Raw genomic sequence first — 27,441 nt, 5'->3', positions numbered from 1 at the left:
AGGCGGCAGCTGGAGGCGTCTCCTGAGAACTGAACGCCAGATGACGCCTGTTGCAACTGGGTTTCTCCGACGTACCAGCTAGATCGCAGTCGTCTTGGTTGGGTTCTTGAGAAGGAGGCCCACAGAACTCGTCATCGTACCCATGTTCGGCAAAGTACTTATCGACGTTGGTAAATGTACCATTGTCGTCGTCGTCCGGATCTTGTGCCATATGCATGTCCGGATCCTGTGCCATAGGGATGTCCGGCATGTCCGGTAGCGTTGCGGCATTCTTGCCATGGCTTGGCGCCGGCACGACTAGCGGTCTTGTCTGTGGGGTGGTGTCCCCCGCCCCCAAACGAATTTGGCTCTTCGGCCAAAGCAGGGGCCAACTTACATAGGCGCTGAGGGTCATCTCATCTTCTTCGTCGGCCCCAGCGGGTCGAATCGGAGGTAACGGCTCGTCGCAACCTGGCAGCACCCGAACCACTTCAACCCTATACATTGTGGGTGGCATTGGATTACCATGGAACACGGGGTTGCCCGGTTGAACGATTTTGCCCTTGGCGACATCGACCAACTCGCCGCCCACGAAGTGCAGGAGAGTGCAAGGAACGTCGGCGGCGCCCTGTGAAAACATGTAGGGCGTCAGGGATGCCTAGTCAAAGGCAAGGAGATGAAGTCCTCGGCCGAGAGGCTTAGTTACCGTGATGCCGTCGAGCTCAGCTAATGTCGAGGCACTGCCAACGGCGGGCGTGCAACTGACGGAGGGGCTGCTTGCTGGCGAGGTGACGGCCGGCGTACACCCGGGTGCATTAAGCTCCAATGCCGGCATCGAAGACACCAATACCGCCGCTGCCGGAGACACCAATGGTGCCGCCTGCGCGTTGTGCGAGTTGCTGGCCGTGAAGCTGGGAATCGGGGGCGGCCCCTGTTGGCCACCCGCAATCCATGTCGTTATCCCATGAATCAAGGTAGGCATAATGCCGGTGAGCGTCGATCCCAGTTGTTGTTGCACTTGCTCTTGGACCATCTCCGGAATCCGTGCAACTTGCGCCTTGAGTGCTTCAACCTCGCGCGACTGGCTTTCCGAGCTGCTCTTTTTCTCCTTTCGCCCACCAGTGGTATAGTATGACGACCATTTTGTGGACAAGCCTTTGCCGGCCACACGACCAGCTGACGTTGGCTTACTGAGCTTATCCTTGTTTTTCATTACGTTCAACGCCCTATTCAAAGGGGTGTCGAAAGGGGAGCTCTGAGACGAACCCACGCTACTGCTTTCTTTGTCCTGCGGAAGGAACGTGAACCATTTAGAAATGTTGGGGATTAATTAGAATGCAACCATATGGAGCTAATTATGCGGGGGTGTATTCCTTACCAGAACAAGCTCAAGCGCCTTGGTCTTCGGATCCGTGGTAAGCTCCTTTGTTACCGGGTCCTCCTTGTACCGGGCCCTGAGAAAGTTCCTGGTCTGCTTGTCACGGTATTTCTCGAAGCGGGGCGGTAGGCCTTGCTCGATACGCTCCGCGTCCTCCTTGTCCCATATAGGCTCCGCCACTCTGTAACCGCCGGGACCGAGTTGGTGGACCCCTATGTTCAACTGCCGCATTTCTTTCCCCCACTGACTTGATTCGGAGGTTGCGGGGCTCTTGCACTTGATCTTGAACTCCTTGTAGTCATCTTCGCTAATCAAAGGATATTTCGCCTTGATCTTCTCATAACTATCACCTTTGTCAATCATTGCCTTCACCGTGCTTTTCCAAGTAGACAGGGCCGTGCTCATCCTCGTGAGGGCAGCACCGTTCACTTTATTCCTCGAGAGGCGTGTGTTTGCGAACTCAGCAGGGAACTTGTATCGTTCGTGCAGCTTCGTGAAGAGGAGGCTGCGCAAATTCCCTCGGTCCTTATGCCTTAGGTTCTCGGTGTTGATCGAGGCGGTGCTCCAGAGAATGCACCCGAGCTGAACCGAGTACCCCTTGACTACGTGTTTGGGCGCCGTCGGATGCCCGTCGGAGTTCACTTCAGTAAATTCCTCCCTGATGGTGCCGAGCACGTTCGGGCGCCGGTCCTTCCGTTGCCTCTTCAATTGGCTGCCATCTGTGCGTGCGCCGCCATCATCAGTGGTGGCATCCGCAGCGCCATCATCAGTGGTGTCATCCCCGACGCCACTAGGGGTTGTGTAGTCAGGATCGATGTCTTCCGCGACATCCTCATAGTGGTGAGGTTCTTCCTCCAACTCCTGGGACAGCTCCCAGAATTGCTTGCCGCCCGAACCGCCGGCCTCATCATTGTGGGCCATGTTTCGCTCTAAATAGGAAAAAAGTTTGGTCAAAAAGTTGGTTATTGTCAAGGAACAAGATCATGGTCTCATCATTTAGGGTTTGTCGACACCGAGGCATCCTAAAAGCTAAGCTTTTATCATTTAGGGTTTGTCGATGCCGAGGCACCCTAAAAGCCTAAGCGTACATCATTTAGGTTCTCATCGAGACCGAGGCACCCTATAGAAGCCAAGTTAAGTTTTCATCATTTAGGGTTTATCGATGCCGAGGCACCCTAGGTTGGGCCTAATCACTTGGCACTAATCACTTGGCTCTATTGCCACCTATGTTGGGTTTATCATCTAGGGTTTATCGATGCTAAGGAGAATTCTAAGTTGGGCCTAATCACTTGGCTCTATTGCCACCTATGGTTTAATGCAGCAAGAATGGCGGGGCAGTTGATCCTACTTAACTAAGTACTAAGATACCCTGGCCCATGCATTAGTCGCAAGTACCCCATATGTCCTATTTTTAGCAAATCATGCTAAAATTCACGGAAAATTTCAGCATGACCTTTGCTGAAAGTAGGACATATGGAGTACCCGAATTTGCCGAAACGGAAGTTAATCGACATTCCGGCAAACTCAAGGGCCCCTCGGGGTACCTGCAAATTCATCACGACACAATGGTCGGAGACAAAACCCAGCCACAGACCATATGGTCCTCTGCTTTCATATGGAAAAAAAATCAGCTCAACTTATGTGAGCTTCCATTCCAGATATAATAGGTCACCCAACAAAAAATCATCAATAGTATGATCAATTTTGAATCAATAGACATACTTCTCAAAAGAGGCATGATCAAATTCTGGTGCCCTTGACTTACTAGTATTTATCTCTTATGACTGATGAATGTGCATTGAGTCCAGAAGCAAAGACTCTACAGTGAAATAAAAAAACCTTGGAAATATATTTATGATAACTCTAAATGGATCAGAAGGTGCAGATGCACTTGTAAAAAAAGGTATGCATTTGCAGCAGCTTTGTTCTGATTATGACACCATTCTGTTAAGAAGGCAAAATAACATTATCATCCCAATTCATGGTTGAAGTTGAAGACCCTAAGCTTTAAAATGCCAAGTCTCACTTACGCATGTTAACTTATTTACCAGTTCAGAACTATCACCAGAAAATAGTAAATCCACATTGACCACATAATATTATTTTGCAACCACTCAGTTTGTCCTTGACTGGGACACTTGAAGCACAAAACAACTAATGCAGAGATAGGTCTACTTTGGTTCTGACAGATCACATCCTGGTGCATATGTGGGGTTTTTTTACTTAGAAAATACAAAACTTCTATTATTGTTTTTATTTTTAACCAGAGCCTAACCACCTCTACAGTTTACAAACTAATTCAGATAATCACTAATCAGGCATGGAAAATTATTTTAGCCATGATCCCTGAGGATTAGAGCCTCCACAAGTCAGAGAAAATTAGTGTCTCCACTTATGTTGTCAATGCTTGTTGTATGTTTGGCTTAAGGGTTTTCCTTTTCAAATTCTGACTCTGTTTCTAAACAAAGTAGGCTTCTATCCTGTCTAGAATGTAATGAAGATGTCTTGGATAAGCTGAGTGTTGTAATGAAGATGTCTTGGTGAGACTTGATATATGTCCAAAATTAGAAAAATCACAAGGTACTTTCTCTACCTAATAAACTCCATATGACCACATAAAACCCTGTTTAACACACCTGTAAAGAGGAACAACCCCCCTAAGGAGCTAGAAAGCTATATGAAACAAAATTATCAAGCATAGGCATACAAATTCAGTACTGTATGAAACAAAATAGGTACAACAAGTAGCTGCTAGAGTCATATGCTGAGAGTAGGTGTCAGCTTAAGACATTCTGAAATAGTAAATAACTAAAGGGCACTTGATTATGCACTTAGTAACAAGGTATATTGCATGATTCATAATTTTATAGGAGACCAATAGTAGAAATTTGATTGGGAGTGCTCCATTTCACTAGCGGCCCAATTGCTTTTATCAGTAGCATGTGCATCACTGCATTAGGACATTAACAGGTGCAACAATGAATGCATCAGATCCTTGCATTGCATAGTGGAATACTAACTTTACAATCTTTGTAAGCCTAAGCTCCCCTTTGTGTCATCATATTCAGTGGAGTGAGCAAGCTACTCACACTGAGCCGAGTATGTGCCAACTGCCAACTACCGAGAGAGAGACTTTACAACCACTCGTACCACAAAATCTACCTGTCTGTAACCAAAAGAACCGAAAGGCAGCAACCAACTAATAATGATAACATGGTAACGTAACAGCTTTGGGGAAACAAAGCCAACCCTGAATATAAAAATTACAGGAGTACTGCAAAATATTACCAACAGTACAGTACCAGCTCGCTCGGAAAAAGAATACAACCATTCATGCTTTCCCTGTGCCCTCAGGTTCAGGATAGGAAAATCGCAAGTACCTAAACCTCAGAAAATGTGGAACTAACTAATCTGATATAATTGATGTGTACAAATCTATTGCTTCCCAACTTGATGTTCGTCTGTTCAGCCAAATTAAATCTCATCTTCCACATCGCAGCCTGAACACAGAACAAACTAGATAGAACTTGACACACCAATCAATCCCAATGGAACGAACGGATGCACACCCACGCACGCACCGCACGGGCGGTGCTAGGGTATGGTGAGCGCGCCAGGGAGGGGCCAGGGCGCGGCCAGGGGACGAGGGGAGCACGGCCACGGGGGGCGGCAACCAGGAGCTGGGGCGCGGTGGTGCGACAGTCTACAGCGACGGAATCGAAGGGGGGGAGGGGAACCGGTGCAGCTTACCGAGAGGAAGACGATGGCGAGCTCGTGCGGGGCCGGGGTTGACGAGGTGACGCGGATCGACGGTGAGGCCGCGGTGGCCGGAGGTGGAAGAAGACCTCGATCCGCATGATGCAGAGTCGCCGAGCTCGAACGGCTGGCCGTAGATGATGTAGAAGAACACTACAGAGCTCCTGGACTCCTTGGTGGGGTGCGGGGATGACGGTGGTCGCGGGGACGATGCGGTGTCGACGGGAACGACCTAGTCGGGTGAAGCAGCGCGAGGGGAGGGGAAGTGGGGAGGTGCTACGGTGTGGAGCGGGCGCGGGGGAGCCGGAGCGGGTGTGGAGCGGGCGCGGGGATCGTTGGAGCGGGCCGGGGGTCGTCGGAGCGGGCGCGGCGGGGGAGGGAAGGGGGATCTGGCGAGGGAGAGAGAAGGGGGGATCGGGCCAAGGGGTATCCAGCTAGACACTATAGCAATGGCGCACCACCCTCTGGTGCGCCATTAGTAGTTTTTTTCTGATAGCAATGGCGCACCCTCCTCTGGTGCGCCATTAGTAACTCTTTTTTTCTGATAGCAATGGCGCACCCTCCTCTGGTGTGCCATTAGTAACATTTTTTTTTTCATTATTTCTTGTTGCATCTAATAATTTGTTTTTTTATCAAATTTGTTATTTTCATGAGGACTAGAACAGAGGATATCATCAAATATCATCAATTTTTTTTGAAAATATCATCAAATTTGTTTTTTATTTTTTATTGAAAATATCATCAAATTTGTTATTTGAAGATATCATCAAATTTCTCATTTGAAAATATCATCAAATTTGTTATTTAAAAGTATCTTCAAAAAGTGGGGGAGGGTGCGGGGGGTCGTCATCGACGGCGGAGCGGGGGAAGGGTGCGGGGGGTGCTCGGCGGCGAGGGGGATCTGGCGAGGGGGATAGCTATCGAGAGGGAGGGGGATCGAGATCGAGTGTCCTCATGAATATTCAATATTTTTTCATATTGAATATGAAAAAATATCATCAAATTTGAAAAAATATTCATGAATTCAAAAAGTGCCCATGAAATTTAAAAATATTCATGATATCAAAAAGTGCCTGAGAAATGAAGGCTACAATTTAAATACAATCGATCTTAGCTAGCTATCTGTTCACAATCTTCTTGCCCTTCTTTTTCGCAAATGGAGTTCTTCTGTGGAACGGACGTCCTTTAGGTAGGGTGGTCCTGCTTCTTCTTGTGGTGTATGCTGCTACTTCATCGTCGTCGTCATGTTCGATCTTCGGGTCGCCGTACTTGTCGAAGTCTTGCTCATTGGCTACTCCATCCATTCCGATGATCTTCCTTTTGCCTCTCCTCACGACAACACGACTGGGCTTTGACGGGTCGGTAATGAAGAAGCATTGGTCCACTTGTTAAGCCAGTACCCATGGCTCATTTTTCGCGGTGACGTTTGCGCCCGCGGTCTTGGATTTGGCTTCGGGTATAACCATGGTGGTGAAATACCGGTCTTCTTTTAGGACGCTCTTGGCCCATCTGACACGGAACATCGGGACCTTCTCTCCAGCGTAGCTCAGCTCCCAGATCTCCTTGATCCTTCCGTAGTATCTGTCCTTGTCGTTACCGGTGTAGGATTCCATCGTTACCCCGGAGTTCTGATAACCATCGCTCTTCATGTCCTTGTCCTCGGTGTAGAATGTGTAGCCGTTGATATCGTACGCCTCATAGGTCATCAGGTTGTGCTCGGCGCCCTGTGACAAGGCGAATATGAGTTGTTCTTCCGCAGAAGAATCCTCATGTAAAGGGTACGACAGAAGCTTCTGCTTGAACCAACGCGTGAAACATGAGTTGTGCTCTTTGATTATATCTCCGTCCGTCCTCTGTTGGCCTCGGTCATTGTACGTCTTCTCAATAAAGGTTTTGTGCTCTACCACCCAAGGATCGACCACGTCTATGTGTTGTAGCGCGACTAGGTTTGCTCTTTCAAAGTCGGCGAGTCGACCCTCAAAGTTGACATGCATTTCGCGGCGACCCTCATGGTGACCCCATCCAGCGAGCCTGCCGAGGTGCCTGTTGACGGGCATACCAACGAGGTTCTCGATGCCTAGATAATTCGTGCAGTAGGAGATGCACTCTTCGGTCAGAAAGCCTCTGGCTATACTTCCCTCTGGACGTGACATGTTGCGAACGTATCCTTTTGTGAAACCATTCATCCTTTCGAACGGCATCATGCTGTGCAGGAACGTCGGCCCGAGTTGGATGATATCCTCCATGATATGGACCAGCAGATGCACCATCACGTCGAAGAATGCGGGCGGGAAGTACATCTCAAGCTCGCATAGTATCACCACGATCTCTTCCTGTAGCCTTCTGAGTTGCCTCACGCCAACCGACTTCCGAGAGATGACGTCGAAAAAGTTGCATAGGCCAAATAGCGTTTCACGGACGTGCGCGTCCATGATCCCACGGATTGCAACTGGAAGTATCTGCGTCATCAGCACGTGACAGTCGTGAGACTTCATCCCGCTGAACTTCTGCTTCGCTGGGTCTAGGTATCTGCTTATCTTCCCCGCATAACCGTAAGGAAGTTTTACTCCTACAAGGCAGGTGAAAAACTGCTCGATCTCCTCCTGACTTAGAGTGAAGCACGCGGGAGGGTAGTCATTTCCGGTCTTCTTGGCCTTTTTGCCTTTGCGACGACTTTCTGTGTCCTACTTCGCCTCATCATCATCATCATTAGCGTGAAGCTCCTGCCTGATGCCCATTGATTTCAAGTCTGCCCTTGCTTTCGGCCCATCTTTGGTCCTCTCTGGCATGCTGAGCAGGGTACCAAGCAGACTCTCGCACACGTTCTTCGTGATATGCATGGCATCAAGGCTGTGAGGCACACGGTGGATCTTCCAGTACGGCAAGTCCCAGAAAACAGACCTCGTTTTCCATACCTTCAGCAGCGGCTCTGACACCTTTCGCTTCTTTCCCGGCTCTAGCGCCTTTTGCTTCTTTCCCGGCAGTGGGCAATCTTTCCAATTTTTCAACAGCCTGTCTATTTCCTCGCCGCTCCTCGTACACGGGCGTCTTCGGAGTTCGGTTTCACCATCGAACAAATCCTTGCGTTTCCTCCACAGGTCATCGTCGCGAAGCCACCTTCGATGTCCCATGAACACGGTTTTCAAAGACCCGAGATCTCTATCTAGCTGGCGATACGTTGTGTCATCCATGCACCTAACGCATCCAGAAAATCCGTGGACCACCTGCCCCGCGAGATATCCGTAACCGAGATAGTCGTGCACCATCGTGAGCAGTGTGGCTCTCATAGGGAAATATTCTTTCTCTGCGGCGTCCCATGTATTGGCTGGCGTTTTCCACAGCGTGTCTAGCTCCTCTTTCAGCAGCCCCAGATACAGATTGATGTTGTTCCCTGGTTGTTTCGGCCCTTCAATTAGCATACTCATGTGAATGTACTTCCTCTTCATGCACAACCAGGGGGAAGGTTGTACATCCACACAAACACAGGCCAGGTGCTATGTGTGCTTCTCTGGCTGCCAAACGGATTGACTCCATCGGTGCTCGCGCCCAGCACGATGTTCCTTGGATCCTTCCCAAATTCTGGGTGTTCGAAGTTCAACGCTTGCCATTGGCTCCCATCCTTAGGGTGACTCAGCATCTTGTCTTTTTTATTTATCTCCGGATCATTTGTGTCATCTTCTCGCTTCTTCTCCTCCCTATCCGCGTGCCAACGTAGGAGCTTTGCTACCTTAGGGTCCGCGAAATACCGCTGCAGACGAGGAGTGATTGGAAAGTACCACACCACTTTTCGAGGACCTTTCTTCCTCTTTTTGTATCGAGTGACGCCGCACACCAGACATATGGTAGACTCCGCGTGCTCGCCCTGATAAATGATGCAATTGTTCATGCACACATGGTATTTCACATGCGGTAAATCCAGAGGACACACGACTTTATTTGCCTCCTCGAAACTGGTCAGGCACTTGTTCCCCTTGGGAAGACGTTCGTGCTAGAATGACATGTTCTCGTCGAAGCATGCGACGGTCATTTTGTGTTTTACCTTCATCTCCAAAGCCATGAGTGTTGCTTTCAGGCGGGTATCCTCGTGTCTGCATCCTTCATACAATGGAGTAACCGCGTCTATCTCCAGTTGATCCAGCTTGGCTTTCTCTCGGGCGGCAGCTCTTGTGTTATCCGTCTGCTTGAGAAGCAGCTCTTGAATATGAGGGTCCTGCACCCAGCCCATCGATGGTCCATCGTCATCTGCTCCTCCGGCATCTTGATCTTCATGATCATGCCCTTCGTCTGCTCCGGCATCTTCCTCATCATCATGTCTGGCATCTTCTACATGATGACTGTGTACAGCATCACCGTCGTGATCATGTCCTGGAGATTCTTCGTCTTCTCGCCCGCCCGAGCCGTGGTGGTTGTCTTGCTGCCCTTCCTCATTTCTTGCCCGGCCCCCATGGATGACTCCATAGTCATCTTCATCACCTTGCCACCGATAGCCATCCATGAAACCACGCAAGAGCAGGTGGTCCCGCACCTGCCCGGAATCCGGATCCGCAATAAGGCTCTTCAGTTTGCATCTTCGACACGGACATCTTATCTCCGTGTCATTCTTTTGAAGCATCTCGGCCTTTGCGGAGCTCAAAAACCTATTCACGATGCCTACGGTCATCGTGCGGACCATGGTCGCCTGCGGGATAGAGCAAAACGATATTTTAGAACCAAGAAAAAATTTGGCATTACTTGCCCTAAAAATAGGACCAAAAAGAATGCATAGTGCCAAAATTCTCGCCGAAACAGAAATGAATCAACATTCCGGCAAAATATTGGCAACTATCGCATTTCAAATACCGGTACCTGCAAACACAAACATATATGCAACACCACAAACATATGCAACACCACAAACATACATGGATCTAGCTAGGCCACAAAAAGTGCATGTGCACGTTGTTGGAGCGAGCTAGGGAGAAAAAAAGTAGATCTACAACATGAAGATAGCTTTCCCCTTACTTACCTATCAAAAAAAGGTAATTTCAACACTTAATTTTGATGAATCTATGGTGCAAATGAGGTGAGGAGGAGGAGGCAGCCGACAAGCTTAGAGAAGGAGGTGGGGGGGGGGGAATGAAGTGGGGAAAGTGAGTGTGTAGGTGTGGCTGTCCAAAAATATCTAGCTGGTCCCAGGTTACTAATGGCGCACCACACAGCCATGCGCCATTAGTAACCCAACATACTAATGACGCACCACACAGACATGCGCCATTAGTAGTTTTGCAAAAAAGTAAAAAACATAATTTTTATACTAATGGCGCACCGTGGCACATTGCGCCATTACTAGTTTAAACTAGTAATGGCGCACTATGCAACGGTGCATCATTAGTAGTTTTGCAAAAAAGTAAAAAAAAATACAGTAGTGGCGCACTCTATGGCTGGTGCACCATTAGTAGTTCTAACTACTAATGGCGCACTCTGCACGGATGCGCCATTAGTATGTTTGAAAAAATGAAAAAAAAACATTTTGTTACTAGTGGCGCATCATGTGCCTGGTGCGCCATTAGTGTCTTCCACACTAATGGCGCATCTCCACATGGTGCGCCATTAGTATATAGTAGTGGCGCACCACTTCTCTGATGCGCCATTAGTGTCAATTTCATATTTAGCCCTTTTCCTAGTAGTGGCATGGAAACATGTTTACTGATTTTCCTTTTGTTCATGATGGAGGTGAAACACATAAAGCTCATATTTTCCTTTTGTTAATGGCTGAGGTAAAATCATAAACTCATGTCAGTATTTTAAGAAGTCCCACTCGTAAGTAACTCAGCCAAGTAATGGTCAACGGGCTTGACCCAACAGAAACGCTCTATTCTGGCATTTGTGAGGCTGGGGTGGTTGGAGAAGGGGAAAAGTGAGGAAGGTTAAAGGGGTGGGGCAAAATTGAGATGAACTAATGAACTAAAGGGGTGGGCCAAATTGAGATGAACAAATGAACTAGGGGCACGAAAATAAAAAACCCTATTATTATGGGCAAAGGACCTATGATAGCCAGTAAAATCACCTGGGCTTTGCGGGGGGTTTTCTCCTTGTCAGCTTATCTTGCCTATCTGGCCATTTGCAGCAATAACTTAGTTTTGGTCTTAGTAAAAGTGGAACTACGTACGCAAGCTTGTTTCCAAATACACAATTTATATTGAGTACTTGCTACCAAAAAATATATTATCAAAATATTATGTGGAGAAAGGACGTGATATTGAATTGAGATATTTAATGACAATTTCAATGATGCTGGACATGGCCTAGATAGACCCATCATTTTTAAGTTATTCAGTTAGTTTTCATTTGTCTGCATTGGTATTGTTCATCATTAGAGATGGATGTGTGAATCAAAAATGATGCAAAAGCTGGGTTGTCTCCTTTAAAAAATATGGTATTTTTTGTCATTAAAATGACAATGCTCTTCATTTCTAGGTTGAACGGATTGTGGGTAGATCTTTGTTGGCAAGCAGATCGAGGATTGGAGCACCCTTGTTAAAAACATATAGAAATATTGCACCCTCTACATATTGCTCTGCCTTCGTGGTGGTAGGTAGATCTTCATCAGCACACTCATGGGCAAGACTATCACACACTTGTGGTTGAGTCAACACCATTGACAACATCAAGGCAAAGATCCAGGACAAGGAGGGCAAACCTTGGGTGCAGCAGCGAGGATGGCCTCACCCTGGCGGAATACAACATCTAGAAGGAGTCCACTATTCACTTGGTTTGTTGCCTCTGCGGTGGACAATAAGTACTTGGACATGACGTTGTTTGTGTCTCTAAGCTCGCATGTCTAGTCCCTTCAGTGTCCTCCAATGGAGTTGTTAGCATTGCTCGTCTTGTTGTGTCTTTGTTTCTACCTTGAAATGATCCATTTATGTTTCATTGTGGCTACCAACATTTGTTATGGAGTAGCTATGGATGAATGGTGATGAATGAATAAATGATCCATATGTGTATTGTTATGTTCACCAGCCGACTCTCGTTCCAGTCTTGTTCCTGATGCATTTAAGTTTGTTTCCAGTGCCGTCTCAGGAGTTTGTGCTGTTTTACTATTGCTTAATTTTTTTTTGCTTGTTCCTATCTCCTCGAAGAACTGGAAGTGACTTGTTCTTACATAACCGATAGTGCTTGTTGGTACTTGTATTGGTTTTTCCTCAAAATGAGTAATCTGAACTTCTTCTACTGTACTGCTATTTTTTAACTATCATGAATATCATTGAGCTTGAAATTATTATTTTTACTTATACTTTTGGTTCTTACACCATTGATGTTTGCGTGTTGTAATACTGATTACTTGTCCATTACCATGAGGAAAAGCAAGAACAAAACAAATAAAATATGACACCACAACACAAACGTTGTGTTACAAGTCGTTAATTATTAGCAATCCATATTGACAAGTCCATGGACCCTCATGATGTCGTCGTGCTTCACCTCTTGCAAAGCAACATGCAGTCCTCCTCCATGACTCTATGCTTGTGCACAAAATAGTAGTCGACATAGGCATCCTAGAGGATGGATTCGTGTTCAGTATCACGGGCTCCATCGCTGGGCTTGTGACTCTTGAAGAAGACCCGGTGCGACTCCATCAGGAATGTGTAGAGTATTAGTAATCTATGAGCAAACAACTTCCATTCTTGTTGCTACCCCTCTCCCAAGTTCTAATGCCTATCACTCCAATCCAATGGCTAGGCTACCAAGATAGCGAGTGAAAAAGTGAAAGAGAAGAACAACACATCTACCATCGCTAGCTACTTCTTCTGACACTAGGAAATTGGCATCTCATGATGTTGGAAAGTGAAGGCAGGTGCTATAGATAAGTAGGCGGTAGTTGGGCGTGAAATATCCATAATAAGGATGAGAGATTTGATGACATTGAGAGCACAGATAGCCTGCAATGTTAGGTGTGTGTGTTATTCTAGTTGCGGATATTGACATGAATAGTTTAAAATTACAACTTCACTTCTCTTGGGAACTAGTTTCTTCCTTCACCATAGTGTACATACATGTTTTAAGGGGAATGGGACCCGCATTATGATTCAGAAATTTATTTTATTTCTGTATATGCATCATGTGACATGCATACTAGCTAGAAAGTTTTCTGTAGAATTTAAGTTACACTACTTCCGTCAACGACCATCAGTACCGAGAAATAGTAACTATGGATAGCATACCAACATGGCGGTAGTAAGTAAATGTAATTTCTATGAAACTTATCGTAATCCAATCAAGCAATCATAAAGATATCCATTTGTAATAAAAAATTACATAATAGTACAAGCATAGGCAACACCGATCATCACTACCGAGAAGGGCTACGGACCATGGCGGACGTGTACTCCTCACGGGCAAATTGGTCGTTCAGTGAGATACCTCCATAGGTGAGGACGGTGGAGGAAGGGGTGGTGCGTGGTGGTGTTGAGTGATGAGATCTGCCACTGATAGCCACTTGAGATGGTGATGTGTTGTCGCTATTCACAATACCTAGAATACAATCATCTGTGTTCAATTTAAAGTTGTGTGGTAAAATTATGTGTTAATAACTATTTTGTATTACATGTTTCTATGTTTTCTCTTTGTATATGTTGTGTTATGATAAAAAGTGGTGTAGTCAATTGACTACACAACTTGCACACGTTTAACTGCTGGTTGATGCTGGAGCAGTCCCATATTCTAGCATGACAAGTGCCTGATGTTCTGTAGCTTGCAAAAACTACTAGAAAGGGAAAGGGAAAGGAAAAAAAGGTGTAAGTGAGCCATTAGTATTGTGTGTAAGTCCACTATTGTTCCCACTGATATGTTGATCTCTAGTCAGGAAGAACTGCGCCAACAAATTCAATCGTCTCCTGAACTGTTGTTATCTCTTGCACTGTGTTGTTGTAGTCTAGCTTGCAGACACCGGCGCGGTAGACCCAGAAATTAAAGTTAGCCGGGGCAAAAATTTATGGCCCAAAATTTTTAGATACAAATGCAAGTCGACTTTAAACAAGACTCATGACATTCAAGTACCAAATATATGAAAAGATGGAGCAGCGAGTGATATCGACAATAAAAGCGCGCATCAAGGAGCGGTAGAGCAAGCAAGCAGTGGGGGCGGCAGCGGGCGTGGAGCGGCAACATACTTGTGCTCAGAAAGATAACAAATTGTGCTTCCTTTCGCGGTGTATTTGTGCTTCCCGTCGCACTTTATGAAAGACTTATGTTTGTTGTTACGACACATGCTCATGCCGCATGGCACAACTTACATGATGCACATCACGCCTTCACGTCGACGTGCGAAGCAGTACACACACATCCACCGTGTAGCATATGTGCATGTACTACTAGCCTTGCTAGTACTACACAAGAAAACTAGAGAAACCAAAAAAATAAGACGAAACACGACCAGCTCTGAGTCGATGTGCCACATGCTGCGCTAGCGAGAGCTGGGGAGTGTCCAGATCCAGCAGGCTGGCGTCCTGCGGTTTCTTTGACATTGGCCTTACATTGCCCAGATCCAGCCCAAACTCTTTTCCTCTCCACCGCCTCGGGTGGCTGCCCCAACTGCCACAGTAGTAGATCTGCGATTGCTTGCAATCATGAACAATTTGCTTGTTTCAGGCTCCTTGATATATTGGAAGTAGCTAGTTCTTACGTAGCTGATAGTATTTGTTAGTTAGTACTTGTGTTTATCTATTTTTTGTCCGTACATGTATTGGCTTCTCCCCAATGTACAGTCTGAATTTCTTCTATGGTACTGCTGTTTTCAACTATCGTGAATTAGTACCAAGCTTGAAATTCCTTTATGTTCTCCATCCATTTGAACCGATTTTGGGGAGTCTCAACCAGCCACACCTCCACACTGAAGGACCGAGCCGTTCGTTCCCCTACTTCATGCATCCGTGTTTCCTCCCTATCACGCACGAAAAAAATTGAAGTGGCTTTACGTTCTTGTGAAACCTTGGATCCTTATCAAATGTTTGAGCTAATTCCTGGGCACCTCTGTACCGGCCACGTCTGGAAGTACTAACTCTGTGTTCTGTTGCTTAAAATTTGAAGCGTTGTCATTTTCCTTCGAGTTGGTGTTTGAATCGATCATGATGATGAATTCTTTTTGACAGGCCAAAACGAACAAAACTTAGGCCACAGTGGAAAAGCCACACCAACTAGAGGCCGCCTTTGATGTTGTCATTCGTTCCAGTGACATTGCCCCTCCTGACCTCGTGCGACCAAGCCGTGAAATGCGCATCAATGATATTTTTCTCTTGAAATAGGCTTTCGTCCATACAATCAACATCCAAACTCTGAATCATAAACGACGGCTGGGCCAACAACATAATCATGCCAAAGAACACAGGAGAAATAAGAAAAAAAATCACTGACATGCGGCCCTACGAAGACGATTGGCGACATGCAGTAACCAAAAGCGTATCCAGCACGAGCCCAAGTCGATCACGGTTGCGCTGCCTAGAGAGCAGATGCCAGTGCTGCCCTACGGAGACCATGACGCTTTTCTTGTGCATGAAAATGTAGCTACATTACTCGACAGGACGAAGGTGCTGAGTCAACCTAGGAGGCAGGAGCCATGGTCATCGTCGAGCTCCCGTCCATCAAAGAAGAGATGCTACAACTCCACCGGGATATGCAGAGTACAAGTAAACAACAAGCAAACACTCATCAATGTTGTTGCCGCCTCTCTCCCAATACCTATCATTCCCAATCAATGGCTAGATTGCCAAAATAAAAGTGTAAGAGAAAAACAACAAATCTACCATCCCTAGTTTCTCCAATGCTGGAAAATTGACATCTCAAAAAGGTGTTGGGAAGGGAAGGGAGGCTGTGCAAATAAGTAGCCGGTAGTTGTACCTGAAATCTTCTGTAATAAAGGTGAGAGATTCTGTCATTCTAACGGCACGGAGAGCATGTACATTTCAAATTTGGGCCGCGGAAAATTATTCCGGAGGCAGGTTTTAGAGATATGAATACTTCGAAAGTACAACATCATTTCTCTTGGGAACTAGTTTCTTGACTTTTTTCTCTCACCGAAGCGTATCTATACTATCTATACTACTACTATATAGTGTACGAGTAGCAAAACATATGAACCGTTGGATCATTGCGATCGGACAGCTCTAATTGATTGATTCAAAAGTTAGGAAGTCGTGGCATCACACGCGCCATTGGATCAGGAAATCCAACGACCAACATTGGAGGATTCGCGGTGGACACAACTAACTCTGCCAGGCGTGTGATCTGACTTGCTCTAGAATTTTCAGCTAGCTACACGTGGTCAACTGGGTACAGTACACCAGGGAGTAGTTAAGGCTAGAAGTATCTCGGTGTGTGTGCATGTATAGGACTAGCTATCATAGCAGCGTACTTTTTAAAAGGTACTACTAATACGTAGCAGCATAGTACTGTGGATGTACCGGAGGGTTTCTTCCTTTTCTTAAGGTAGTAGTAAGCACATTGTTAAAGGGGGGAGAAATTTTCAAACAACCAAAGAAAATTGATTTTTTATTTTTTGTTTCGGTCCTGGACACAGTCATGCAATAGAAATTAGGAAATATTCTGACTGAAGGGTGAGAAAAAGAGGAAAAATGAAAAGGTGAATAGTTGTTACATCGAGCTCCTTCTTTCTATATTTTAATTTTAAATTATTAATTTTAAATTTCATGAGACAATAATAACATTTCTTTTTGAAGAAACAAATTTTTTGTCTAAAAAGTTTGCATAAACAAGAAATTCTTTTGCTACATGATCTCCTACGAGAAAATAGGAATTTTATTTTGAAAATTTCAATATATTTATCATAATACTTGGCTTTAGTTTTAATTTTAATGGTTTAGTATTTTGCGTATATATAAAAGTCTCGCGTGCAAAGCACGTACAACTGACTAGTATTCATGGTGTAGGAGAAATGGGCCCACAGTATAACTCGGCTTTGGTTCTATCTGTAATTCTAATTGTTGTTGCTAGATGTTCATTGTTGTGTTATTTTTGTGGTTTCTTTCCGATGCATTTGATCTATTTTTTTTACATGTTTCAGGCTACTGATTGTTATCCTAAAATTTCTTTGTGCTGTGGTACAACAGGTTTGTGGCACTTCACTTTATCTGTGATTAGTTCTTGTGAGCATTACATATGAATAATTATTTCAGGAACATCTTCATGCTGCCGTACTACCGCCTTGGTGTTTAACTCGTACATTGGAACTGAATTAGTTTTTTTGAAAGGACGCAGGAGAACTACGCATTTCATTAAGAGAAACGGCGAAATAAACACCAACTGTACAACAATGAGGAGGACCTCAAAAGAAGAAGAACAAAAGAAAAGAAGGAAAGGATAGAGCTACTCTCGCGACATCAAATGCCGGCACCCAGCCAGCGCCCAGGTAGCTTGTTCTTCAGCAAGGCGTCGAAGGACCGAAGAGGGAGGTAGTTCGACGCTCCTGAAGATGCGATCGTTCCGTTCCTACCATATTTCCCAGAGCAGCAACAACGCTAATGATCGCGCTTTCTTGGCTTTCGTCTGAGTGGCAGATAGGTCATAGAGTGAGTCCTGTAGAGAGGACTCCGTCCTCCAGGCCTTCGGCGAGAAATGAGGCAAGTTGAACTTGGTAGCTGCCAGGGTCCAGAGGGTGCAGGACCACGGGCATAGCTTCATGAGGTGCTCCACTGTCTCGAGGTTACGCCTGCAAAGCGGGCAAAAATAGGAATTTGGCCACCGCCTTGCCAATAGCCTGTCGGCTGTCATGATCCTGTTCTGCGCACACAGCCATGCAAAAAAATTGTGCTTGGCTGGTGCCCATGCCTTCCAAATCGCCGACATTGGAGCGTAGGCCGTCGAGCCCATGAAGTGGAGCTTATAGGCCGAGGCCGCCGAGTAGCAGCCATTAGCGGAGAACCGCCAATGGAAGGAGTCAACCACATCAGGGGCGGCAAGGCAGCGATCCTACCCCAAAGGGCTACGAAGGATGGGAGGGTATCAGCTGTGATGCGGCCTTGAAGATCACGAACCCATCTGCTGCCATGGAATGCCGAAGCTACCGTTCGGAGTTTGTTTGAGGCGATTCTGAAAACTTCCGGGGCAATAAGGCAGGGGGCGTGACCATCCAACCAAGCGTCATACCAGAAACGAGCCAGCTTCCCATTGCCAAGCTGACAGTGTGATGGCATAGCAAAGAAGAGGCGGTCAGACGTGGTGCATGGAGTTGGCAGCCCAACCCAAGGTCGCTCCGGGGCCGTTCTCTCGAGCCAGAGCCAGTGGAGCCGCAGCGCAGTGCCGAACGATTGTAGGTCGACAATGCCGAGGCCGCCAAGCTGCTTGGGCCTGCAGATCGTGCGCCAGGCAACCTTGTAGTGGCCACCGTGGGATGATTCTTCTCCGCGCCATAACCAAGCACGTCGCAGCTTATCGATATGTAGGCGGGTCCAAACCGGCAGCTCAAACATCGCGAGCCAGTAAACTGTCATGGAGGAGAGGACCGCGTTAATGAGGACAAGTCTTTCTGCAACCGAGAGCAACCGAGCCTTCCAGCCAGCCAGACGAGCATGAATTTTGTCAAGAAGGGGCAGAAATTCGATCTTGCGCAGCTTCCGGAGGGAGAGCGGCAGCCCAAGGAATCGGGTTGGCATAGAGGGCACTCTTGCACCGAGAGGGGCTACCAAATCTTCCATGTCAATACCATCACAACGGAAGGGGATGATTGATACGTCTCCGTCGTATCTACTTTTCCAAACACTTTTGCCCTTGTTTTGGACTCTAACTTGCATGATTTGAATGGAACTAACCCGGACTGACGCTGTTTTCAGCAGAATTGCCATGGTGTTATTTATGCGCAGAAACAAAAATTCTCGGAATGACCTGAAACTCCACGGAGCGTATTTTTGGAAATAATAAAAAATACTGGCAAAAGATCAAGGCCAGGGGGCCCACACCCTAGCCCCGAGGGTGGGGGGCGCGCCTACTCCTGGGCGCGCCCCCTACCTCGTGGGCCCCATGGAGCTCCTCCGACCTCAACTCCAACTCTATATATTCGTGTTCGAAGAGAAAAAAAATCAAGGAGAAAGATTCATCGCGTTTTACGATACAGAGCCGCCGCCAAGCCCTAAACTCCCTCGGGAGGGCTGATCTAGAGTCCGTTCGGGGCTCCGAAGAGCGGAATCCGTCGCCATCGTCATCATCAACCATCCGTCATCACCAATTTCATGATGCTCACCGCCGTGCGTGAGTAATTCCATCGTAGGCTTGCTGGACGGTGATGGGTTGGATGAGATTTATCATGTAATCGACTTAGTTTTGCTAGGGTTTGATCCCTAGTATCCACTATGTTCTGAGATTGATGTTGCTATGACTTTGCTATGCTTAATGCTTGTCACTAGGGCCCGAGTGCCATGATTTCAGATCTGAACCTATTATGTTTTCATGAATATATGTGAGTTCTTGATCCTATCTTGCAAGTCTATAGTCACCTACTATGTGTTATGATCCGGCAACCCTGAAGTGACAATAATCGGGACCACTTCCGGTGATGACCGTAGTTTGAGGAGTTCATGTATTCACTATGTGTTAATGCTTTGGTCCGGTACTCTATTAAAAGGAGACCTTAATATCCCTCAGTTTTCACTAGGATCCCGCTGCCACGGGAGGGTAGGACAAAAGATGTCATGCAAGTTCTTTTCCATAAGCACGTATGACTATATTCGGAATACATGCCTACATTACATTGATGAATTGGAGCTAGTTCTGTGTCACCCTGAACCGCATCCGGCATAATTCTCTATCACCGATCCATTGCCTACGAGCTTTCCATATATTGTTCTTCGCTTATTTACTTTTCCGTTGCTATTGTTATCATGACTATAAAACACCAAAAATATTACTTTTGCTACAGTTACCTTTTGCCATCGTTACCACTACTATCATATTACTTTGCTACTAAATACTTTGCTGCAGATATTAAGTTTCCAGGTGTGGTTGAATTGACAACTCAGCTGCTAATACTTGAGAATATTCTTTGCCCCCCCTTGTGTCGAATCAATAAATTTGGGTTGAATACTCTACCCTCGAAAACCGTCGCGATCCCCTATACTTGTGGGTTATCAATGACTGAGCTCTTGGAGAAGTTGACACGCAGCCCAGTGATGTCTCCAAAGGCAGCGAGGATGGATTTCAGGGCCTGAAGCTCAGTTCTAACTGGGTTGATGAATAGGGCAACATCATCAGCATATAGCGAGACACGAACCGGGGGGACTCTTCCTCTCAGCATCGATAGGATGCCAGTCTCCACCGCCTTGTTGATGAGATGGAGGAGTGGCTCCATGGCGAGGATGATGAGGAAAGGGGAGAGAGGATCTCCCTGACGCACCCCTTTGGCATGATAGATGGGGTCACCGATCAAGATGTTGATGATCACTTTGGAGGAGGCCGAGGAGAGGATTATAGAAATCCAATTGCACCAACGTTGACCAAAGCCCCGGGCTCATAGCATATTGATCAGGTATGGCCACGAGAGCGTATCAAATGCCTTAGCAATATCCAGCTTCAGGAACAACATGGGTCTCTTGGTACGATGGAAATGCCTGGCTAGGCCTTGGACAAAGAGGAAGTTGTCTTGGATGCTACGTCCTTTAATGAAAGCACTTTGCCCAGGAGAAATAAGTTTAGGGAGGCGCTTAGCAAGGCGCGTCACAAGGACCTTGAGGAAGAGCTTGGCAACGCTATGGAGTAGGCTGATCGGATGAAAATCAGACATGGTGGCTGCGCCGTCGATTTTTGGGATGAGGACAACATGGGCACCATTGAGTCTGTCCAGGCCCTGCGGGTTCATATAGAAGAGCTGCTGGAAAGCAAGGAGCAGGTCGGGGATGATGACGCTACCCATCGCCTTGAAGAAAGCCCCGGAGAAACCGTCCGGGCCCGGAGCACGATCACCAGGCAGGTCTTTGATGGCTTGCAAAATTTCTTCAGCAGAGAATGGCGTTTCAAGTTCAGATATGTTTAGTGTTGATAATCCCAGACCCTCCCAGTTGAAATCACCCACTGCCTCTGCTGGCGTGCCCAAGATGGAGGTGAAATACTGCTTGGCTACCTAAGCCTTGTGAGTTTGCTCCGTGGCAATTGTATCTGGCGTGACGAGCTTGGCTATGAAATTCTTCCGCCGGCGGCCATTGCATTTTAAGTGAAAAAATTTGGAGTTGGCATCACCAAAGTGCAGCCATTTAGCTCTGGAGCGTTGCTGTGCTTTTATCCGCTCGATTACGCTCAGCCCAAGGATCCTAGATTTCAGGTCACGGCGAAGTTGGAGCTCGTCCTCTTCAAGATTCCTAGATTCCTGTGTAGCATCAAGCAACAGCAGTGTGTCTTGAGCCATTAACAGCTGCAGCCTTGTATCGCCAATGCAGTTTTTCTGCCAAAATTTGAGGGCCCGAGCCGTTCGCTTCAGCTTGAGGTCAAGGTGGCCCAACGCGTGGAGGGGCGGGCAGGGCTGATCCCAGGCACAAGAAACCACGTCCTTGAAGCCTTCAATATGTGTCCAGAAGGCTTCGAAACGGAAACCTGGTGATCTGCGTGGCACACCTTCACAGGTCAGGAGTAAGGGGCAATGATCAGACATGGCCATGGCAATCGGTAGCAGCCGAGAGTTAGAGAATCTGAGGTCCCAATCTGGGTCGCAGAACACCCTATCCAAGTGAACCAACATGGGGTTTGCCTGTTCATTCGACCAAGTGAATCGCCGACCAGATAGCTTTATTTCCTTGAGCTCGCTACGGTTCAGCGTGTCACGAAAACACGGCATCATCCGGAGGTTGAGGTTGGAGTTGTTCTTGTCCCGCACCTCGTAAATGAGGTTAAAATGACCTATAATCACCCACAGCCCAGGCGTGATAGAGCGGATGCGAGCAAGGTCTGCCAGAAACAGAAGCCTGGCGTCGTTGTCGCACGGCCCGTACACCATGGTGAGCGACCAGGGCGCGTCTCCCGTGCGAGGACACAGGGAAACAGTGATGGCGAAGGGGGATACGTCCGTGGTTGTAACCTGGAAGAGATCCAGGTCCCAAGCAAGGAGGACACCGCCGCGAGTCCCAGCGGCCGAGAGGATGGCGTGCTCAGACAGTCTCGGCCCAATAGCTTCAGAGATCTCAGGGGTGGGAAAACCTCTCGATTGGCCTCTTGCAGGCAAACTAAAGAGCACCAAGCTTGATCAACCACCGTGCGAACAATGGCTCTTATAGCGCGGTCATTAAGGCCCTGCACGTTCTAGTTAAGGATTGTGAAGCTACTCATGAGGACACATGTCATGGACACAGGAAGCAGGCCAGCTCGAATAGGGAGCGGCGTGCGCTTGAAATTTTAAATGGTACGGCCGGTGACAATCACGGGCGCCCGGCGAGGTCGCCAAAGGAACACAAAGGAAACAGCTAATGGCGGTGCGCTGGCTACACCGCACGGCGAACACATAGGCGGAAGGCCTAGCTAACATGGAGCTAACATGATCCCGGACTAACAGACTAGTGGCGGTGCTTAGATAGCGTGGCCTCCTTCCTGTACGCCAACAGCAGCACGGAGGTCCTCATCGGGCAGGTTGATACGGGCCGGAGAGAGGACTCCTGCTGCTTTGGCAAGCTTGGTCGTGAGCCACCCAAGCGGTGTCTTGAACTTGTCGACGTAGCGCTCTCGGACTCTTGGGGTGAACTGCGAAGGCTTGTCGATGAACTCAAGCTGCTGGGCGAGCCTGGCCTGCGCCTTCTCTTGTTGGGTCATGCCCTTGGGGAAGCCCACTTTGGCCACCCTCGAGCTTGAGCGGCGTGCCACTTCAGCAGGTGGTGGCGTCGGGATGAAGAGCTCATCAGCAGGTGCTTGGGGGGCAGCGAGCTTGAAGGGAGGAGGCCCCATGATGGAGGGAGGGAGCATGCCAAACACATGAGAGAGGAAGGTGGTGTTGGAATCCACCTCGAGCGCTTGCATCTTGGTCACCAGGGCAGCGGTGCTGATCTTAGGATCCGCCAAGGCGATGGAGCATTCGGGCGGAGGCAGCTCCGACATAGGACATGACGCATCCATGTAGCCAGCATTCGGCCATGGCAGCAAGGGGCAGGACACCGGGCTGGGGGGGGCGAGGAGGACTGCGCACAGGTGCGAGCCCCATCTCAGCTTCGGTGAGCCCTGTCCTGGGGGAGAGGACAGGGTCAGCGAACGGTCACACCACGTCGTCCGCCCCGAAACCATCCAGGACGGAAGGCGGGCGGCGAAAGGCCGCAACATCAAGCTCGAGAAGGAGCGGGTCCGTGCACGTGATGTCGTGCCAGAAGCTCTCGACATCCAGGAGGAAAGGAGCCTGATCATCAGTCGCCGTCTAGACCACCGGGGTGCCGAGGAAGGCAGCGGTATCGTCAGAGACCAGGGGTCAGGCACCCCCTGGAGAACTGGCAGCAGGCGAGCCTCGACATGAGCAGCGGACGAGGGGGGGGGGGGACTGCGGGCTACCATCGCGCCTTGGCCTGGGGGAGCGAGAGCGACTGTTGGAGCGCTCAGAGCCATCGAAATCAGAGAGCGTGCCGGAGGGGGAGCCACGACGGCGGCGGCCACCGCTGGAGCCCCCATGGCGCTGCTCGTGACGGCGTCTGGAAGGGCCATCCTCACGGGCGGCACCACCGGAGCGGCAGCCTAGGAGAGCGACCCGCCACGCCGGGCCAGGCCGGCTACAGCGACAGTGCCTGCCGCGGTCGCAGTCGGCCTCATCATCTTCATCATCGCGGCGCCTGGGCCGCGGGTGGTCGCAGTCACCAACGCGAGGAGGGGGGCGAGCAAGGTTAGCCTGACCGTCCTCGACATGCCGAGACCAGCGGAAACGCTCCTCGAGCGGCCACTGGGGATCGTTGGCGCGAGGCAGAGCAGGATCCCGATCGGTGATCGAGGTGTAGTCCTTGGTGGTGTCGAGGTGGATGAGCAGGGGAAACTGCGGTCCCTCGAGCCCCTCGTCCCGAGGGCAGCCCTCCGGCAGCTTCTGACGGCCCCGAGAATCCAGGGGGCGGTCGATGATGGAGTACCCCTAGGAGGTGGGGATGTTGTCGGGGCTCCATGCCCACACCCAGGCGAAGAGGTAGGCGGTGTTGGAGAGGTAGCTCATTTGGCGCTCGAGCCGGTCGATGTAGCATGTCTTCCCAGAGCATCTTGCATGGCCTCCTTGCACCACGACTGCACATGCATGCCCTCAATGGCGATGCGGCAGTAGTAGCGCCAAACCCTGCGATGCCCATGCGCCGACGGCGACCATGCAGACAGGGAGAGAGTGATGCCACAACAAGAGACGACGCCCACGTCGAACGCAATGTCACGCTGCCTGACATGCGCGGAGCGGACCAGGAAGTGCTCTGGGTTGTGCTTGGACACGTGAAGTTCACTACCAGTGAATGTTGAGGTCGCGCTCGACCGCCTTGGCCACCAGGTGCGGGGTGATGTCGAGGCGAGGCTCAGACATGGTCACCAGGAGTGCAGAAGCACGGAAGGCCCGGGCTGCCGCCTCCATGGCAGGGGTGCAGATCAAGAACGATCAGCCGCCAGAGGGACAACGGGAAGCATCGCCCGGGCGGGTCGCCATAGCAGCTGGGGGCGGATAGGCCGGGGAGGGGGGCAAGCGGGGTGGGGCGCCTGCATGGCAGGAGGGATGGGAGCAGGGCGAGGTGAAGGCAGAGGAGTGGAGCGGGCAGGGTGAGGTGGAGGGGCAGCGGCGGTGAGGGGGGAGGATGGGGCATCGGGCGAGGCGCTTGGGGCAGGAAGGGGAGCGGGAGCGGTGACCCCAACACCAGCAGGAAGAGCACCAAACTGGATCGCGACACTCTATTGCACGGTGGCCATGGGCAAGACACCGGAGGCAGCGGCCCCGGAATGGCTTCAAATAGGTAGCCCGACGCAGCTCCGCCATTACCCGCTCTGCCTCGGAGCGCTGCGAGGAGTAACGCGCGATGGACGAAGACGGTACGGGCGGTGCACGCCGCCGCTTCCTCGAGCGGACGAGTTGCCATTCCGGGTAGAGGGCAGCCGCGGGTTTGGATGGAGGAGGGGGGGGGGGGGGGGGGGGGGGGGGGGTGCACAGATCTGCCCATAGGAGAACGGGAGGCGCGGCCAGCGGCGATAAATGAGGATTCAGGGGGGATACAGATGATAGACCGAAGGGCACCAGCGTAGGCCGACATAGGGAGTGAATGCGCGGCCGGCGCACCAGCGGCGGAACCAGAGGAAACCGATCCATTACTACATGAGGCAGAGAAGTTAATGCATCTGAGCCTAGCCGCAACACTGTTGGGGGAGCCAGGCAGGGGCCAGCCGCGGGGAGGGGGAGCGGCTAGCGAGGGGGTGGAGGTGGACGACGCAACCGGAGAGAACCGCGGCGTGGAGGTGGCCGACGAGGCCAGGAGAGCGCCCGTCGTGGGGCTTGGTGGAGGGGAAGGGGAGGGAGCCATGAGAAAACTCGATCGGTTTTTGCGCTTTGTGTTGTTAGGAACTGGAACTGAATTAGTGACATGTACATCTTTGCCACCAAGCAACTTGAGAACGATCGCACCCTTGCTGACTGCAACATCCAGAAAGTTTCCACCCTTTGCTTGGTCCTCTGCCTCCGACATGGCCAGTAAGTGCTTGTCTGTGGTGCTGCTTCTGCCTCTAGGTCACAAGTCTGGACCAAGACAAACGAAACGTACGTAGGACACAGTCAGATACCGCACGTCTAATCGTTAATTATTAGTTGCTGCGGTTGACACTGCTCTCGACGACCTCGTGCTACTGGAGCGAGAGGTTCTGCTGGCACATGAACAAGCAGCAGTGGCGGCGATCCGCCGGATCGTGCACTACCACCCACACAGACTCTCCTCACCGCCATATTATGTTGCAGGTTTTTGTTCGCCATATGTATTGCTCGCATGCGTGCACTCAGCGACGGGGATCTCGGTACCGCTGGCTGGCGGGGTGTAGTCTGCCGGTGCCTTGCCGACCTCCATCTCGGCCTTGCCCTCGTCATCATCGGGAACGACAAGGAGGAGGCGGGAGCCCCAGAGGATGGAGCAGTGTTTTGCATGGAGGTCGTCTAACGAGAGTGGCTGCGACTTTGCCGAGAAGTGTGCAGTAGGAGCAAAACACAAACGCGCATGGTGTTTTCCAGTAGCTACCTCCTTCTTGATACCTTTCATTTTCATTCAATGGCTAGGATGACAAGATGGCAATTGAAAAAGAGCAACTACTGGTGACGGTTCTCTTGAACTCGTGCCACGACATCGAGCGGTTCTGCTCAAAAAGTAGTAGTCATGCTCCGCTGGATGGTGCATTGCCACATGCCACACACATAAGCTCTTCGTTGCAACATCATATGCTGCAGGTTCAGGTTCATCCTAGTATTGCTCGCACGACGGGGACCTCCGTCCCGCTGACCGGCGGTTCGTAGTCAACCGATGCTGGTTCATAGTCAACCGATGCCTTGTCATCCTCCGTCTGCACCTTGCTCTCGTTATCATCAGAAAGGAAAAGATGGAGGCGGGAGCTCCGGAGGATGGTGCAGCATTTGGCTTCGCGGTCTTCCAACGAGAGTGTTTGCGACTCCGCTGAGAAGTGTACAGTAAGAGCAAATTATGAACAAACATGATGTGTTCTTGTTGCTACCTGTTGTTTTATCTATAATAAAGCAGGGTAAAGTGCCCTTTTCCGATCTTGTTGCTACCTCCCTCCCGATACGTGTCATTCCCATTTAATAGCTAGGCTTCCAAGATGGTAACGGAAAAATTGAGGGACAAGAGCAACACATCTATCATCGCTAGTTCTCTCAGCGCTAGGAAATTGACATCTTAAAAAGACATTGGAAAGGGAAGGAAGGTTGTGTAGATAAGTAGAAAGTAGTTGAACTTGGAGATTTATGCCATAAAGATGGGAGATTTTGATGAAATAAAGGGAAGGGGGGTTGTATTTTTGCCAGACGTTCACTGTTTGTTTTTGTAGGAGAAACTTTGGCTATATTCATAATCAACACAGAGAATACCAGAGGTATAAAAATTACAACAAGGTTCGCAGACCACCTAATGACGACTATAAGCATTGGAGGAAGGCGCACCACCGTCATCGCCCCTCCTTGATGGAAGACTAGTGGTTGGGGCCCGCCATTGCGGGCCGCTTGAGAAGAAGCTATGCGCACCTCACCATCATATCGAAATTTTTAAAAAATATTCTCGCGTCACGTGGACATCGCAATCATCTTAAAAGGAAAAAAAAGAAAAAACCTAGAAAAACTTTTCTCAAAAAAGAAATCACCCTACCATTTTAAAAACTCTAAA

General features: G+C 49.1%; 1 protein-coding gene across 1 annotated transcript in view; it reads left to right on the top strand.

The window, feature by feature from the left end:
* The window catches only part of LOC125525722 (polyubiquitin-like), an 82,686-nt gene extending 56,928 nt beyond the window's left edge, over window positions 1-25,758 (top strand). The window contains exons 3-4 of the mRNA XM_048690727.1: window positions 11,742-11,814; window positions 25,644-25,758. Of these exons, the coding sequence (XP_048546684.1) occupies window positions 11,742-11,814; window positions 25,644-25,758 (188 nt within the window). The remainder of the gene's footprint in view (window positions 1-11,741; window positions 11,815-25,643) is intronic.
* Window positions 25,759-27,441: the final 1,683 nt, after the last annotated feature.

Source organism: Triticum urartu, chromosome 7 (assembly GCF_003073215.2).
Source record: "Triticum urartu cultivar G1812 chromosome 7, Tu2.1, whole genome shotgun sequence".
Classification (NCBI taxonomy): domain Eukaryota; kingdom Viridiplantae; phylum Streptophyta; class Magnoliopsida; order Poales; family Poaceae; genus Triticum; species Triticum urartu.
The sequence above is the reverse complement of the archived record's forward strand: the minus strand, read 5'-3'. Positions and strand labels throughout refer to the sequence as shown.